Here is an 18,750-nt window from a genome sequence, read left to right on the forward strand (position 1 = left end):
ACCTGTAACGTTTGGTGTCCTTCTCCAAGTAGAAACACCTTGTAATTGGCCCTGATGTCATTTGTTATGAATCTGATAAAATAATTATCCAAACCAGTAGGATGCTAAATGTGCTAAATGTAGGAATTTTACAACAGCTGAAAATTGACTTTTTTCTACTACTATAATGGTACTTGGATCAGACAAAAAAAATAAAAAAATAAAAAATGAAGAAACAGTGGCACTCATAAAGTCAAAAAAATGGTGCCAGCAGTACTCTATTTCAGACAAATACTATGGAGACAAAAATGACAGTTTTGACACCTGAATTAGCAAATAAATTATTTTTTTTGTTTGTTTTTGTTTTTTTTTTTTTGTATCTGTGGGATATCCGTATAAAGATTTTTAAGCATGTCTCTCCCATCTTAACAGAACAACCTGCAATACTGAAAGACTGAAGAATAAGGGCAAAGAAGACAAATACATTACAATAATAAAGGACTCCAAATGATTACAACAATGTGTGGGTCTCATTCAAAAAAAAAAAAAAAATTGCACTGAAAGAACCAGTGGAGGCCTAAAACAGAACTTACTGGAAGACAGAGTGAACAGAGTGAAATAATTTAGAGAAGGTAGAATGAAGAGCATACGATAAACTCCAACTTCCTATTCTAATCACTATCCAGAATTTTAAAGTGAGATGGTTATAGTTAAAAATACAAACAGACCACTTAGTCATTTAAAAATAAATTTTCAAAAACAAACAAACAAAACAAAAGAAGAACACATATGCCTTCAATGAGATCAAACTCTTCCAATACTCCCCTGCTGCATCCAGTAGTACAGATCTGTTAAGCCAGCAAGGAAGGTCCTTGGGGAACAGACTTACAGATACAACACAAATGATGCAGCTATTTTAAAAATAGTCACCAAAGAAAACTAAATCTTCATGCACCTGCCAGAGCCTGAGGTATGGTTAGGAGGTGTTTACAAAGATAAGCTCCCACATCAGCACAGAGCTTATGCTCTTCAATATATTACTTACAGTTTAGACTTTTTGAATACCAAATTTCTGACAGGAAATATAGCATTCCTCTTTGTATATATATATTCCATAAATTTGTGTCTTAATCATGTTTTTGTGTTTTTGTTTTGTTTTTAAAGAGAACACAATATACAAAAACTACATTTCTGTTTCAACAGTTTTAATAGTGTTAATTTTTTGAGTCTTTACATGAGTAAAAGAAGAGCGTTGTCTGAGAAAGCAAGAGGGGAGTCTCCAGAAGAACATCTAGTACTACAGCATCTCCCTGGACATTAAAAAGACAGCAGTGACTTGACTAGGTGATTACCTCATCAGTCCATAGTACTAGCATAGATGAGATTGAAAAGGAAATCAGCTGCACTACCTAGAAAGAGATCAACAGATTCTCTCTTCCATATTATACCTTTTCTAAAAAATTAAATAATGTGAATTGTGGACACAGTCACGTAACAACCTCCATAAACACACATAATTCAACATGTCCTGGAATACGGACAGAGATCCCAAGGGAATATTTTTACATTGGTCCTTTTATTACTTTGGTAGATTAACCGTACTGATCTTTAACTCGATGAGGCTAAAAAAAGTAACATACAGATTCTAAGACCACAGAGCATACATATACGCAGTCTTTCACTACTGATAATAGTTCTCTGAAGATATTTGTTGTAAATTAAATTTCAAAGCATGTTTCTTGGAAAGCTGACCACACTGACATTTGCAATTTTACAAAGCCTTATCACCACTGGTAGGCTAATCCTGAACAATGCAAAAACACAGTCATTCTGCTACAGTGATAAATGTTCACGTCTTCTGTATCTCAACTCTCCAAGCTTAAAGGACTGCAGAAAGCTTCTACTTCCTGCAAAACACACCACACTGTCCTCAAACTTAAAAGTAATGACCAAACACATTAGCCTTAGTGGTTTCACAATACCCTGTTAATAAGATAGTGATGAATATTTCTGAATAGTAATGAATATTTCCAATCATAGAACGTTTTGACCAGGAATTTTGAAGACTCCCTATCCTTGGAGGTATTCCAAGACTTGGCTGAACACAGTTCTGAGCAACCTGTTCTAGTTGACCCTGCTTTGAGCAAGGGAGTTGGACTAGGTGGTCTTCAGAGTTCTCTTCCAATCTCACCTATGCTGTGATTCTGTGAATAAAAATTCTCTTCATGAGCCAACTGTCTACTAACTCTTTCCTGTAAATTGTCATTGTAACTTCAGTGATATCTCAGCTTTCACAAAACCCCACTCCAGCATACAAAACAGGTGCTTTTCATTTTGAAAACATTCCCAAGGGTTACACAAATAAAGAAACTTATAGACATGTGCAAACAATCATGCAATGTGAAGTGGCACTTTCCTTCTCTATTAGCTCTGAAAGTTCTCTTCTTTGGTTATTCTCTTATCTTTCCGTCTCAAAAACCATTCTCCAGCTATTACTCCTAATGAGGCAAGAAAGAAACCTGCACAGCCTTGCAGCCAAAGTGAAGTTGGGCAAACTGGTCTGGAATTAAACAGAATACATGAACAAACACATCGTTCCCATGCATTGTTCTTGAACTAAATAAAAGAGCTGTATATACACTTATCTTCAATAAAATTGTCAAGAAAAAAGTAGTACTTACAAGGAAAGAATGCTCTAGGCTTAAAAATTTAAACATGTGCTTAAGCATATTTGAAAAGACATCATGTTAATAAAGAAAGTATGAATATTAGTTCTTTGAGAAAAACAAGACTGTATTAAGGTGGTCTCCCATGAAAACTGATGTGGTCATTAAGAAAAACAACCTTTCCTTTCTTCAGAAGCACAAAAACAGTCGTGATGAATGCATTATGAAGAGTGTTCTTGCAAATACTCTTTCAAATCTTTTTCCAAGGGATTGCATATTAACTTTTAATTCAATAAAGTAAGTTTCATAACTTCCAGATTTGCCTCTTCTAAACATATAACTACTTTTCCATCAGGGTAAAGCCTGCAGGATTTCTTCTTTTCCAAATCTCAAAGGGTGACAAGAAATACCTTTTATTTTCTGAGAAATATAACATGTCTGTCAGCTGTCATTTACGCAAGGGAAAAAGTACTGTAGAGAATTTAAACAGGTTAGATATTGACTACAAGATCTTGAACTGCTGTCTGCAGAAAATTAAAAAGGAAAAGGGATGTAGGAAAAGCCAACATAATAGAATGAGAAGAGAGGGATCAATTACTATCTTATTTTAAACACGATGCCAAGCAATAATCCAGGATCATTTCTGGCACAGAAACCTCATTCAGAACAAAATTATAAAAGAAAAGCAGTTCCTTTGTCCTGCAGCATGAAAAAGCTACTGCTTCCAGAAAGCTAGTGTTATACAGCTTAAACCCCACACAAGTGTATTTGCCTCTACCCTCAAGAGCCTCATATGGGATGATGCCTGAAAGAAAACCAGAACAGAAAGAAAATAAAGGCTTCCTTCTAACATATCTCACCAGTGGGAGAGAAAAGCAGAAGTGTTTAGAGTAGGAGTAGTGCCTCCCTGAAGAGCACCAAGGGAAGGCTGACAGACTGCATCCAAAAACAGTATCAGATGAAGAAGGCTTGCCAGTTATTGTAGCACTGAAATTTAATGGAAGGAAGTCTACATATCTACCCAGCAAATTCTGTCACAGACAGTTTGTGTTTCTTTGCTCAGATGAGCTAAAGCTACTTTGTAGAGTCAGCAGTCACATTGCCAAGAAGATGCAGGAACAGAAGATTCTGATGTGCAGCAATCTTCTAGATAACATTACTAAACCTTTGTATCACTGACAAAGGTTATTAATGTCAATATTACATGAAGCGGTAGGTGCTTTAGAAAGCATAGTAGGTTATCTTAAACAATGACAGTTTCTCAGATAAATTACCTGGGTAATCATATTAGTCAGATGCCTTCTTGTCTCAAGCTGGACACCAAAATGAATGCCACCTTCATAAAATCTTACTGTAAATCATTAGATCGATATTATTTCCTTGAACAAGTAATGGTCATTTCTTACACCAGAGCATATGGAGCTGTTCTGAATAATAGAGGTAAGCACTGTGAAAACAAGCTCTTAAAGCAAAAACTCCACACCGTCAAACCTTTACATGAAGACTACAAGCTCAGGTCATTGGAGTAAAAGCTAGGAAGTAAACTTCACCGAAGTCTGTCAGGTCAGCCAGAGATACTTCTACTCCATGTGCTTTTACATCAAAGCAATGAAAAAAAGAAAAAAAAAAAAAACTTTCAGGTGTTCTTTCACTCAGACTCTCCAAAACTTCAAAGTTTTGGAGAGAGTTAAGAGAGTTAAGAGAGTTAAGTTAAGTCTCTCTTAGCTACTCTTGCTAAGAGAGACTTAGCAAGAGTAGCTAAGAATCCAGATACTTCTTAAAGACAGCATCATGCTATCAAAAAAATAAGTCCTGAGCCCCCCACCCATCAATATAGATCCAAACCGGCAGGGCTTCAATATCTTGTCATAATTACACTCTCAAGAATTTTCTATATGGTAGTTTTGTTCTGCAAGGGGATAGGAGGATTTTGATGTTAAGAAAGCTAGTATTTATGACTATCTATTAAACATCTTTCAGCAATGGAGTATATTAAAATATTAATTCTGTGAGCTTCTCTTCAGTTTTGTTTGAGGATACTATACTTTTACAGATGTTTTGGAGTCATTGGGTTTGTTTGTTTTGTTTTTTTGTTTTTTAATAATGTTAAGGGTATCACTTATAAAGCAATGCATATACCAAGTCGTCTATTAGAATGGCATTTGTATAAAAAGTTCCATACACATATATTGTAGAGGAAAAATTTGATGAAATTACAGATTATTAAAAAAGTTAAGATTATTCTAATGAAATCTTTGTTTCTGCCAGTCTCCTTTGTTCCTAAGATAATTTTTTCTAAAGGTATAAGAAAAGTAATACAGACTTCTGAAACAAATCTTACACACAGGTATGAGAACAGGTCCAAAGTCAAACTAAAAGTCTACATATTCCAATACTTTAACTCCAATAGCAGTTATAAGAAGGAATGCCAAGAAAACTGGTTAAGAAAAGGGCAAGCATGTTTCCACTAGCCTCCACTCATTTGCAAGCCGAAGGTTTTCCCAAATTTTCATTTCTAAGGATGGAGTTTCTATGTGTTTATTAACCTTAAATGGATCTCTCCTCCATGACTCTGTTTGGTCTCCTCCTCTACCCACAGAAGGCAGGAAGGAAGGAAGGGAGGAAGACGAATGAACATTTAGCAACACAGAAAGCACTCAAAGATTCAAGGGTCTCTGTTTCAAGCACAATTATTCCTTAAGCATATTCAGTTGCCGAAGAGCAGGAGCACCCTCTTTCAGGAGCTTCCACGTGGCCCAGCCACAAATCTTTAAAAGGTATAGAGTTTACTGACTGGAAACACATGTAAAACAAATGTTGTCCCCATTACAGGGGGAATTATACGTTTACTGTAGCCCCTAATCACTGGTTCCAAAACCTAGAAACTGAGCGGTAGTATTGCAGTATAAATGAATGTTAGACTAGGACTCACATGCTTAGCATTCTAATTCCTGGCTGCGCACGTGGCAAAATCACTTTACTGCTCTGTGCTTCAGTGTTTCCATCTGTAAAATGTGAATAATACTGCTGATTTCCTTTGAAAAAAAAATGACCACTATTAAGGAAAAGTAATATACGGGAGGAGGATACTGGTATTCTTACAGTTGATTTTTACACTGCAGCCTTTGTTGAATCTATTATTTGATTAGTATTAATGGAAAAAAAAAAACTTTTTTTTTTTTCCTTCTATTATTGGCTAATATCTATCTTTTCTACATTGTAACCTGAAAGATCATTTGACTGGAGAAATTTGGGCTGCTATTTGTATCTCTCTTGCCTGAAGTGGGGAAAAAAATATCTCTCAGTATCTGAGTACAAAGATAAATCCCTGTTCTATTAAAGCAAACAACAGACGATTTTTTTTTCTCTTAATGGTTTGTAGTTTTAGCAAATTTGCATATGAAGAAAAGATTATTTTGTTATAGCTAGAACTCTGTTAGAAAATTAAACTGTATCCAAAGACTTCTGTATGTTGTTTACTCCTTCAGGCCTTATTGAGACACCTTGGTCAAGTATGCATTGAAAAGTATGATCCTAGTATCTAAGGAATGAAGAAAACTTTCCAACTCTAACCATATGTCATGCCTCTCTTAGAAGATATACTTCTCTCAGGAGTCCTTCCTGAGACACCTACCATGGAAAATTCATCCTTGCAGTATTGAGAGGGCTTTCATTTGGAGAGATTCTGACAAAATTTCTCTCTGTGCAGACAGACAAACAAAAGAGTTTGAAGAACATTGGCTCATTTGTGGCATCAGTACAGATAAAGGTGAAAAACAGGCTGACTTGGAAGACCAAAAAACAAAAACAGCCTTTGTGGCCTCTTAATCTCCAGGAAGATCAAAGGAGTAGATTTTTGCAATACAAAACCTACAGTTACTTTTTTTCTTCTTCTTTTAAGAGAGGGCAAGAAAGGATCAAGCTTTGCAAATCTTTTAAAGCTACTAGGAAAGGTAGTATTTTCCTGCTTAACATTTAACCCTTTACTCTTGAAGCCTCCTCCGAAGAGGTTTTGGAATATAGACCCTCACGCATATCAGTTCTCCCCTTGGTTTAATATAGATCAGAGAAAAGGTCCTGTATTAGCAACTGGAATAGTTTTCTTCTGCAGAGGTTCCTCTCCCTTACTGTGAATTCCAAAGAACACAAGATCACTATGTTACATAAGAAAGACTGAAATAAATACAAGATCTATCACAATGAATTAAAAACATATCAGGGCAAGTAATTTCTAATAGTATGACAACTAATCTCCATATTAGAGTTACTAATGTGATTGATAAATTCAATTTTAAGAATTGAAGGTAAGAGAAGACATGAAGAAGGATGAATTTCAGCTATTAAAATACCTACTTGTGAACTGATGAATTTCAGCTATTAAAATATCTACTTGTGAACTATGTGTTTGGCTGAAATGCTTAGTGAATCTATCTGAAAACATAAACCAGGCAGAAATGTTACTTATACAATACCAGACCACAGACTGAGGAAGACACACGAGGCAAGACAGGCACAGGGAATGGCTTGCCCTTAATTGATCAGGACATACAAAGCACCCACGCAGAGATGACACTGCATTTAAACTAACTAATAAAAGCAGATCAGTATTTGTTTCTGCTTCAGTGCTTTCTCTCCAAAACCCATCCTCAGTACCTGACATATATTCTACTGTAAAATAATAGATATGGGTAAAGGCATTTCAAGAAATAAAGCTCTGTTCTCCAGATATTGGTGACCCAAACTCTCACCAAAATGTGATACAGCCCTATAACTACTTGTACCTCAAATTTAAAATGAGAGTCATAACATATCCAATATATATTTTACACAGGTTGATTTTATTTTCAAAAGCTGATTTAAATAAATGTTAAAGTAGACACAGGAATATATTTGTTTGGGCTAGCAAAGAATAATGAAAAATTTAACATTTTCAGGAATTAAACTCAAACTTGTTCACTTTTTCATTAGGTAGAGTGTCAATACACCTCGGAAGTATCATGCTTCATGAAACGTTAGAAACAGAGACAGCTGACATTTCACTTATTTAATCCTGAATAAACACAATTGAAGTGACTTTCTTCTACAATGCGTTCTTCGTTAAGAAAAAGATGGCACAAGGGTTTTAATTCTTTGTCTACTGAAATTAAAATATTTCTTCACAAACAAGCTTCCCTGCAGCCCCACTGCCCCAAAACATATGTTCATATCTATGGCAGAGACTGTTCTTTGGGATGCAGTTTGCACATTATAGCTGATCTCCAGATCAGGTGGAGACTTCCAGTACCAACTGCTGTAGGAACAACATATGCATTAGCACTGGCCTCACATCTTCAAGTAAGAGAACAGAAATGCAGTTCTAAATCCTTGCAGTGACAGACGTGAAAGCAGCAGGGAGAAGAATGGTCATGTGACAGAATGAATTCAATATACACACAGAAAAGGTATCAAGAAATAAATAATTGATTCTTCTCAGTCATGTTGGTGAACAAATGTACTTCCCACCTACACGTGATTTGCACATGTAAAGACAAATATTAAAGAGTAACTGGGTAAGTCTGTAATTTTGTTTTACTTCTACAGATGTCTATGTAAGACATCTAAAAACTGCTCTTAAAACAAAGAGTGCACAGAAACAGTAGAAAATAAAGATCATTTCTTCTTAAGGATTGTTATGTTCTGTGCTTTCTAGTTGTAGTTTTGCTAAATATTGTAAGATTATGGTTTTACTAAGAGGTACAACAAACTTTTAAAATTTTCAGTTATTCCTTCAACACCATTGGATCTCTGCAGTTATGTGATGTGGGATATAGTGACTGACTGCCATTTTTAATCCTCAAGTAGCTATGTTTTCTTAACACTACAGGGACAGTTTTCAAAACACCATGGGATTATAATATATATATATATTTGTCAAAGGTATTGTTTTAAACTTCTGATTTCCCTAAATTTATATAATTGGAGATATGGGGTCATATGAATAACTGGAATAAAAGATAAATAAAATAAAAATCTGATTTTGAAGAATTATCTAATAAAATACATCTTAAAAAGGCCAAGATTAAAAGCCCATTACCTTTAATAAATAACGTTTTTTGTGTATTTAATTTTACCAGAAAATTAACTCAAGGCAGAGTCCGTATCTTCAGCCCTTCTCATGTAGACTTCCATGACGTCATGCACAAATGACAACCCAACAACGATAACACTCAGAAGTTCCTTTCTGTGCATTTTTACTTAAACAGAATACTCTCACCTCTATTTCATCCCATTTCAGATCTACAACTTTCTGTCCTGCTTTCGGCTGCCACGTTGGTAACGTCACCGTTGCTCTTGAGTGCGGAAGAACGATGTCGGGCTCCAGTGTGGATGAGACTGGCCTGCTTTGGCTTGGTGGCAATGGTTCCATTGGCTCAGAGGCCGGAAGGCTGCGAAATGAATGCTCACAGTTTGTTCCTTCATAGCCTTCACTGCAGATGCAGAGGTAGCCATCACCGCTCGTGCTGCAGTTGCCATGGTGACAGGGGTTGCTGGCACAAGGGTCGGAAACGAACTGCAGGAAAAAAAACATCATATGGGTCAATTACTGCATATAAAAGATGTGCGTATGCTTCACAAATACCATAAAACAAGATTCTTTTCCCCTTCTGTATTTGTCTTCTAAACATATTTATGAATAAAGCTCATTTTTGATACATCTTAAAGAAAGTAAATTTAAAGGATTAAAAAATATAAATTAATCTAGATTCACCACTGCTCTCAAAATATTGCGAGCAAAGCAATGAACATGAAATAGCCTGGCCACTGCTCATAACCAGTAATTTTCAAAACAATCTGCAGAGTAACTTGTCTAGGGAAAAGACCAAAACCTAGAAATTTAAGGCAGTAACAGAAGTAGGAATGGGACATTGACCTCATAGAGGTCAGCAGCTCAGGATGTAGCTGTGTGTTGTCAGAGTTCACCTCATCATGCAGCCATGTTTACGGACATAAATTCTGTTTTATAACAGCCAGGTCTTTTGCCTGCACTTCAGTTAGAGGACAACAGCTTCAGAATCTTACTCATTCTGGTGCTGAAAAATTCCTAACATGAATGATTAGGGGGTAAAAAATATTATTTTTAAGACAGCATTTGTAACAGATTAGAATGGGAGCTCAGTGATGTGAGAAAAATTCTGTCTTATGCTCACCTGCTTTCCTCTGATTTCTGCCTTATCTACCAGCTAGCTTGAACTCAGTTTCTTACATCATCATTGACTTCTAGGTGAAATGTCTCTTCCCTCTTCCACACCAGTGTTCACATTCACAAGGTATTTACAGAATATGCTTACAAACTCATATCAAGTTTCACCTGATAGACTATATGAGCCAGGCTTGCTCAGTCTCCCAGTGCAGGACAAGCCCTGTGTTAAGGGGGCTGTTCGCACAACTTGCACTCCGAGGCCTAGCACTGCCTTTCCAATGCATCAACACTTCTGTCTGTCCTGCAGATAGCTTCCTGATACCACCTAAGAAATTTTTGCCTTAGTCAGAGCTACATCACACTGCTGATTCACTGTCACCATCTGAGCAACCAATACAGCCTGGCAGTTCCCTTGGTTTGTCCTCACATTAAATGATAATCAGTCCATCAGTGGAAACAGACATTTTCAGTCTTTACATGCAAATTTCATGCAAGTGTTCCAGTACTGTAAGGTACCTAGTTCTTTCCTGTCCAGTATTTCAGTCCTTTCCTGCATAGGCAATGCTGCTTCTTAATATATTTCTCTAAAACACCACAGTTATGATAGTCTTAACAAGTATTTAATAATAAATAGGAATTGCAGAAGCTTTATATATCATTAATTTGAAAATTGCCATCCCTCTAGAAATGACCTGGGATAACTTTACTTATAGCAAAACATAACAGTCACTTAAAGTCCCTAATTTCATAGAATCATAGAATCATAGAATATCCTGAGTTGGAAGGGACCCTTAAGGATCATCAAGTCCAACTCAGAATCCTCAGAGATAAAAACAGGTATTGAAACTACCTTAGGAACTTTACCTTTCTACCGGTTCAAAGGCCACGTATCAGGGGTAACAAATCCTAACGTTACATTTTTTACATGTATCTGAAACAGTACTAATATTGACCTTGGTTGGAACCTCTTTGACTAGAATCTTTGTATACCCCAGCCTCTGTAATATTTTTTAGACAGAAAACAGAGGAAATTTTATTATAAAAGTTAATTTTGGAAATAGTTAATCATGAATGTTAGATTTTGCACTGACTGAGGCAGGAGAGTTACAGGCCATGCAAGACAGTCCAAAATATACAGTATCCTTGCTTATCTTGTCACTCGGTTATAGCTCTGAATGTTATTTGCTTTGCATGGGGACACATCTCATACATATTGAATGATATATCCGACATCAGGCACAAACTCTGACTTCTTAATTTTTAAAATCCAACTGTATATTGAGTTTATATATACTTAATATATCAAGAATCAAAGAAGCATTGACTTTTGTGGTAAAGTTGGCTTATCTCCTTAAAGTCTCTTTGTCCTTCAAATCAATAGAATATCAATGTTGTCAGAGACCACTTTCTAGACCACCTCTCAGTGAGAGAAAGGACAAGGACAAGGGCAAGGGACAAAACCCAGCTTGTTCTATAGTTTAACTATATTTTAAGCTTGCTTTCAGTTCCAAGTAGAATAATTTTTTGTGGCAATTTTCTTTTCCTTTTAGAGTGTTGAAGATAAAATTGTTCAAGTGCGAACAAAGCCCAGTTCAACTATTGTTTGCAACAGTTTTTCATGTTCTGGTGGCTTGGACTGGATCTGAGTTTCAAAGGCATGCAGCTCTCCTATTGTTAGATAAGCTCTTTACTCATTCTTTCACAATTAATCCAAATTCATCTTAACTCGTTTTGATTAATGAATCAACATTCATTCTGCTCTGAGGAAATTTAATTGTTTTTGTCACACGTGAAATGTTAATGTTATTACTGGAAAACCCTAGGAACGCAAAAGCAAAAAATCTTTTCAAACAGTCACAAAGGGCACTTTTTTCCTCTCAAGTCAATATATCCATTCATTTTACAAGCAAAATAATCAGAAGTGTGCTGTGACGGATGTTCCTTGCTGTAAATGTTTTTGAGCTTGGCCAAGCACTGAGCAGGAGGAGATGTGCTTACCAACAAGCACTGCTCCTTGCTGCCCGTGCCACACACCGAACACCACCAGCCTTGGGAGCTGCCACTAACATTCCCCACACACCGCAGTGAATACAGTTAAGACTGCTTGGTTTGTACGAAGAATTAAAATTGTTGAGCATAGGTAGAGAACTTCACTACATGCTTTCTCAGAATTGAGTTTTATGAAGTACTTCATAAGCATTTTTAAGATACCTTTCCTCTTTTTTCTAGCTACTGTCAATTCTAAAGCTCTTTTTCCTTTCAGGAAGCTTGTCAAAATGAACAAATGTTCATTTTCCATGCCGATTCTCTGTTGAACCAAATAATGTTTATTTTGATTGGTGGTTACAAAGAGATGACGAAACAAAACTGATTAATTGGTGTTGGTTATGGACTTTCTGTGGCCCTGTCTTAGGTGGCAGCAATGGTTATGGAGGGCTCTGAGAAACAACAGGACACAGTGGACAACACACCTACAGCAGAACAAAAAAAAAGGTAGCAAAATTTCAGGGCTAAACCTTCAAAGAACTTTTGAAGTCCACAGAAAAAGAGTAAAAAACTTCCTTGATCTTTTTTTTTTTTTTTTCATTCCTTGTGAAGTTCACAGCATTTTGAAATATTGCTGCACAGAGAAAAGGAGGACACAAGTAACAGGTATCAACATAGCTACTAATTAAATAAGAATGTAATATAGTGACTACCAAAAAATCCAGATGTTAAGATGTAGAATTTCAATAATCTTGATAAAGTATATTTTGTATGTAAGTCTCTTGTTGGTTTTATCCTAATTTCTCTGTTTAATAGTCTGTTTTCATAATATATGCATTAACTAATTAGGTACATTCAGCATTTCAGTAGTTAGCTGACAAAGCTAAATTAAAAATCATAATATCTATGCTCATGTAATTGCTATCTCTATGTGAACAGATGTAATTTTTAGAGTATTCTTCCAATAAAGTCCTAAGATTGATACACCTCAAGGTGACCTTGATATTGCAGTTCTTTTTCCAAAGGCAGATAGAATATTAACACAGGTACTGTACAAAAACGAGGCTTGTTTAAGAATCACATTCACAAACATGGATTGTTTGCAAGTCAGTCCAATTGTTTCCTAAGGTTTTAGTTTCAGATAAAACACAGCAAGATGTATATCCGCAAGATCTTTTCACCAGTACTCTTTGTGGTGACACTGATTTGTCATTTAATGCTCACTCAGTATCTCCCCAGGGTGGTTGCACTTGTTCTACCTGAACATGGTCAGAAAGGACTCTTGGGAGAGCTTCGAAAAAATAAAATAATAAACCTAAAGAGAAGGCTAAAATGAGCTGCTAAACACTATGCAAAACCTGTCTCCCATTTGCAAGCCTCCTCTCAGATACGTTTGTAAGAACTAAATTTTGGTTCAGTTCTTATAACCATTTCTTACAATCACAGATTACCTTATACCAATTTCTAACTTAGCTTTGGTAAAATATGGAAAGAAACATAGGGAAGAAAAAAAAAAAAAAAGTACTCAGGTTAGGTATTCAGCTAATTGTTTAAAATCATTCTATGTTCTGATTTCTAATCTGCTAACAAAGCCAAGCTGCCACAACAATGTCAAAGGCTGGCATTTTACATTTGTGTTCAGCAGCACTCGAAACCTCCAAAACCATCTTCAGATTAAAAGCCAACAGAGGCCAAAAGCCACTGGCTTTGGATCCCTGAGATGTTTTTTCTACATAAAGGATGAAAGTTATGGTTTTCAAATACATAAATTGATTTGAGCTGGTTGTGATTTAAACTAAATATGTTCACCTTCATGTGTTCAGCTAAAAACAGATCTTAAGAGAAATTTAAATCAGCAGAAGAAACTGGCACCTACATTGTTGAAGAAATGCCCTGATACAAAAGCAGACAACTGCTCTACAGGAATAGATCATGGGAAGATCCACCCTGTACTACCAGCCCAGAAAAAGGATTGAATGCACCAACTTCAATCTATGCACTATACATTAAAAGCTACCAAATTCTGAATACTTTAGTAAGAAAATAATTAAAACCTACACTCTTAAGATATTATCAATTTTTTTCTAATACTTTAAGCAGATAAAAACTTGCAACTGTTTTATTCTTATATGCACATCTGAAATATCCTACCATATTTGCATATGCAGCAATTTTTGAAAAAAATGGAAACAGATTTAAATCTTTTATATAGCAATGACAATAAAGATTATCTAGAAATGCAATCTCTTTGAAAAAATGGTTTATGTTCAAACTATTATTTAAAGTTAGTCTTTTTCAAACCTTCAGTCCATTGAATTTTTAAATCCCACAATAATCATTAATGCAAACTAGGAAATGGAAGACAAGAAAACAGGATTAATTGAAATAGAAAAAAAAAAAATCAGATGTTCCAAAGAGTGTCCACAGAAGTATGGAAATTAGTAAGTTAAACTAATGATTCCATTCTATTTTAGGGAAATACATTTTTGGGACTTAGTGGGCTTCAAGCAAGCAATGTGGGTTCAATTTCCGACTCCCTGAGACATCCTGCGTGACCAGGGAACAAACAGTCAGATTACCTCCACCTCTTTTCTAGCTAAAATGGAGATTACATTTCTTTCCTCACATCCCCTGTGTTATTTGAACAGAACAATTTTTTTTCACAATGAGAAGCACAGGGCCAACGCAGATAGGAAATCTCTGGTGGGAGTGAAATACAAATAAATAGAACAGGGAAACACAGCAAGGCTAAACCTGTGACCTGTGGCTATTCACGTTTGTTTATTTCTTATTCCATCTTTCTTGTTTCTTTCTATGGCTATTCAGGTTTCTTCTGAACACTTGTATGCTTAGACAAACAGAGGTGTTCAGAGAAATATCCAGAAAAAAAAAAAAAAAAACTTTACAGTAAATATGTATAGTTTATATGTTCTTTTCTAATTAATCCTTGAAAGACAGCAAAATCCTATCAATACTGCATGCTTAGACACTATGCTTATCATCAAAACAAGGTCTGCTTGAAAACAAGCAGCTTGAAAAGTACATTAATTTTCCAATTATGAACAAATTAATAATAATGACAATAATAAATACATAAATAAAAGAGTGGTTTATGCCCTGGACTCAGAAAGTTAGGATGAATAAGATCATCTCATAAGAATGTAAAAATTAACCAGTATCAGCACCTTGGCACACACAGACTTCTCCACCTTAATTGTTCCTGAAAAGTTACCTTCAAACACTTTTGCATGTGTTTAAGAACAGTCTGGCTACCTACATTAAAGTAGTTCTCCTACCATATGTGGAAAAATATAGTACTAAGTCATGGTGAAACATTGCCTGACAGGGCACAGTGATGACTTGCAACTTGATCAGGTACCACCATGTCCATACAGGAATGAGAATGTCACAGTGTGTCAGATTAAAAATAAATAAATAAATACATAAATAAAAGATGTCTGTATGGTACTATTTCTAACTAGAAGTAGCTATTGCCTGCTGTGAACTACATCAGTCTGAGCCTTGGGTATCTGCAACTTTAAAGAATAGGCAGGCCACAAAGTATTGGAAAGTGCTTTATAATAAAGTCCTGGAAGTCAGAACAATCAGGGCGTTTTTTCCCATCCTGGAACACCATGTAGGCAAGGAGAACAAAAATAAAAAAATAAAATAAAAAAAAAAAAAACACCTTATATATTGCATAAAACATTAATATGGCAACTACATCAGTTTCATTTATTAGAAACTCACTACAAGCTGCGGCACAGTGGGAATTAATCAAAATTTAGAAAGCTAATGTCAAAAACAGTATCCTGCTGAAGTGACAATGTAAGCAACATTCTTCTAGAAATAAACATTTACTATTTTCCCTCAGCAGTTCCATTCAATGCCCCAGCCCATCAGGAAAGACATCAATAAGTGCAATAAAGAAGAGAAACCTTTATCAGATAACTCAGAACATGATTCTTTGAAACACCGTTAACTGTGAGTATTCTGGATTGCTTCCAAGCTGCCATTCTCATCCTATGAGTTTTGAATACCCAGAGTAATGAAACTGCCAGTGAATGTAATAAATGGATAGAAAACATTTTCTTTACTTCAGTGAAGCAGCAAAAAAATGCCTAAAGAAATTGTCTGTCTAATTGAGACCAAAAGCATGGCTGCCCAAATCTATTCGGAAAACCAGCAAACATAACAAGGCAAATTTTAAACAACATGATAGATTTTAAAAGCAGAGTGCCAGCAAATGGGTAAGCTACCCTTGCATAATAAGTTCCCATACATCAGCTGCTTTGCTATACCTATCCTCAGGCACAGTCTAACCTTGAGGCATACTGAAATAACTACAAAATAAATTGAGATCGCTTTCTGCCTGCCTCAACGAAAGGAAAATATCTACTTCACAGTAACCATGGAGTACTGCTAGATGTGAGCATACACATAAATAATTATTGAGAGGCACTTTATAGTTTTTCCTCAGCTTTTCTCATCAGATTATTGTTAGTACTGGTTTTTGGTATATTTTCCTATATCCTGCTGGGAAAGGCCATTCAAATTGTTTGCTATTTCTGTAGATACAATGGATTCAATATTACACTTCCAGTAGACAAGCTAAACCAACTTACCCTGTTTTTCAGCAATTCCTGCACTTACATGTAGCCAAGATGGCTTTTTAAAAAGAAAATGAAGTCAGAGTATCCGTTCTGAAGATAAAATAGGTCAACTACCTGGCAGAAAGAATATAGGAAGTACCTATAGATCTGTAAAGATTAGCGGTGAAGTTTTTTTACCTCAGCATCATCTCATTTTACTCTCAGTAAGTATTGGCAACCTACGGTGTCGTTGTTGAACAGGACCCCAGTGGCACTCACATTACTGCTGGTAAAACTGACGGGTAATTCTGAACAGAAACCATTAACTTCATTACAGTAACACAACACATTGTTTTGTTTATATCTTATGCTATTATTTCATTATGAAAACATCAAACAGTGAAAGAATCATCAATGGTGTCTTTTTTCTTAATATTGTTTCCATTTTCAGAAGTGTTTTTTTCTTGTGTAACAGCGGGGTGCACAAAATATTTTTATGCTAGGAAATTGTAATATGCGATGATATGAAAATTCATAACATATTTGCTTCTAGAATGACCTTTCTACTAGTTTCAAACACATCATTCACTTGTGACACACTGAAATTAAGTAAAGGCCATTCCTAGAATATACTTCCTCATGTTGTTCTAGAAGTCATTAATTGATCTTAATATGTAGCATTCTATAGAAGAAGCAAGCAAATATTCCAACTCATATGCAAAGATTTTAGAAGATTTTTTAAAACAAAAGATAAACCAATTCAAATGAACTTAACTTTGAAATTAAACATCATGAATCAACATAAACATCAACAGTATGATATAGCCTCTATTCAGGTATGTCAACACATGCCAACACATGAACATGTTCTCTCAGCATTCTCTGCATTGCTGTAGTGCTGTGTTACTTCCCATTATTGCTATTTTTAAAACTTTTTCCTGTGCATATTATTTTGGTTTTAATCATTTGGGCCCTGGATTAGAACTGCATAACCCAGCTAAATTTTGCACGTAGTTATTGGGGGTAAATACTTCAAGTTCAGCAGAACTGACATCTTAAAGGGAACCAGAGAAGAGAGATGCCAATCTGAAGTAGTTGCCTTCAGTTCTCAGTTTGGTCATCACAGAAAGTAGGATTTGCAGCCTTCTTTCTTGAATTGGGAACCTAAACAGATTTTCTGGTTACAAGTGATTAACTCACTTGTTTTTTCTTTAAATCAGGGTCGGAGGCAATGTAGAAAATCAGTGTCTTTGTGTCATAACCAAAGTGCCTGTCTGCACATAAAGAACAATTGCCAAAGAGTTTCAAACCAACATCCCCTAAGAATTTATCATTTAATGCAAAAGTAATTGGTTAAATATTTGAACAGAGATAAGAGCCCAAAATTTCTCCCCTCCTCCTTGCTCGCACTCCATCACTCAGTCCCGCTGACGCTCCTTCCCATCCTCACTCACTGTGGCCCTGTGATTCTTGCTCTGTGAAAGCAGTTTGAACTACAAAATTTTATCTCACATTTTGTGACAGGCTGAGTGAACTTGGTTACTTCCTGGCAGCTAACACACAGTAACTTGTTAAGAGATGACAGCAGCAGCATATGCCTGCACCTTGAGAATAAGACAATCTTCAGATGCATAAAATAGGTTTCTATATTTGCTGGCTAGAGGTAGTGCCTTTTTATCCTCAATTGAAATAGTTATTTTGCCCAAAGAGTATTTCTTTGTGTCATCATTAAAGTCAGTAGAACAACCTTTTGTGGAATATTTTTTTAAACCAAATTTATCTGGCACTCCAAAAGACCTTCTAAATTTTCATTAGGAATAAACTTGATGATTTACATAACATACACAGTAACAATTGTTTAGGGTTTTATCTTTCTAGTCAGTGCCAATATATTGTTTCTAATGTCAGGTTTTGATTATTTTCTCATAATTTCAGTCTCTAGATCACTCCCATGTCTTCTATTTATAATTACAGACTTTTCATTTCTTTAGTGCAGAGGCCCAGTCTTCACGCTAGGAAAATTCAGACTGGAATCTACCTCAAAAATCTCAGGTTGAGGGAAATGGAAATTTTGAATTTAGCCCATGCCTCTGGAACAGTGGCATCCATTCTCAAGGCTCCTGTAGCAAGTTACAGGGAACCTGTCATTACAAATAACAGAATTACTCCTCAGTGTGCTTTTATTTATTCATTTGTTCCTCTTGATCACATCAGAGATAACAAGCAGAAAGCTGTTTATCATAAGATCTTCCTTCTGGCGTGCCCAAGGTACCATTTATACTCATTGTTCAACACGATGAAAGATACATCTAGAAAAGGTAAGATGACTTTCAGTAAAGTAGTGCCA

The 18,750-nt window shown here is 35.7% G+C and overlaps 1 protein-coding gene across 1 annotated transcript in view; it reads right to left on the reverse strand.

The window, feature by feature from the left end:
* DNER (delta/notch like EGF repeat containing) overlaps positions 1–18,750 on the reverse strand; it is a 120,658-nt gene that overhangs the window by 65,328 nt on the left and 36,580 nt on the right. Inside the window, exon 2 of the mRNA XM_068692125.1 lies at positions 8,899–9,195. Coding sequence (XP_068548226.1) covers positions 8,899–9,195 — 297 coding nt within the window. The remainder of the gene's footprint in view (positions 1–8,898; positions 9,196–18,750) is intronic.

The sequence above is a fragment of the Anas acuta genome, chromosome 9, assembly GCF_963932015.1.
Source record: "Anas acuta chromosome 9, bAnaAcu1.1, whole genome shotgun sequence".
In the NCBI taxonomy this organism is placed as follows: Eukaryota; Metazoa; Chordata; class Aves; order Anseriformes; family Anatidae; genus Anas; species Anas acuta.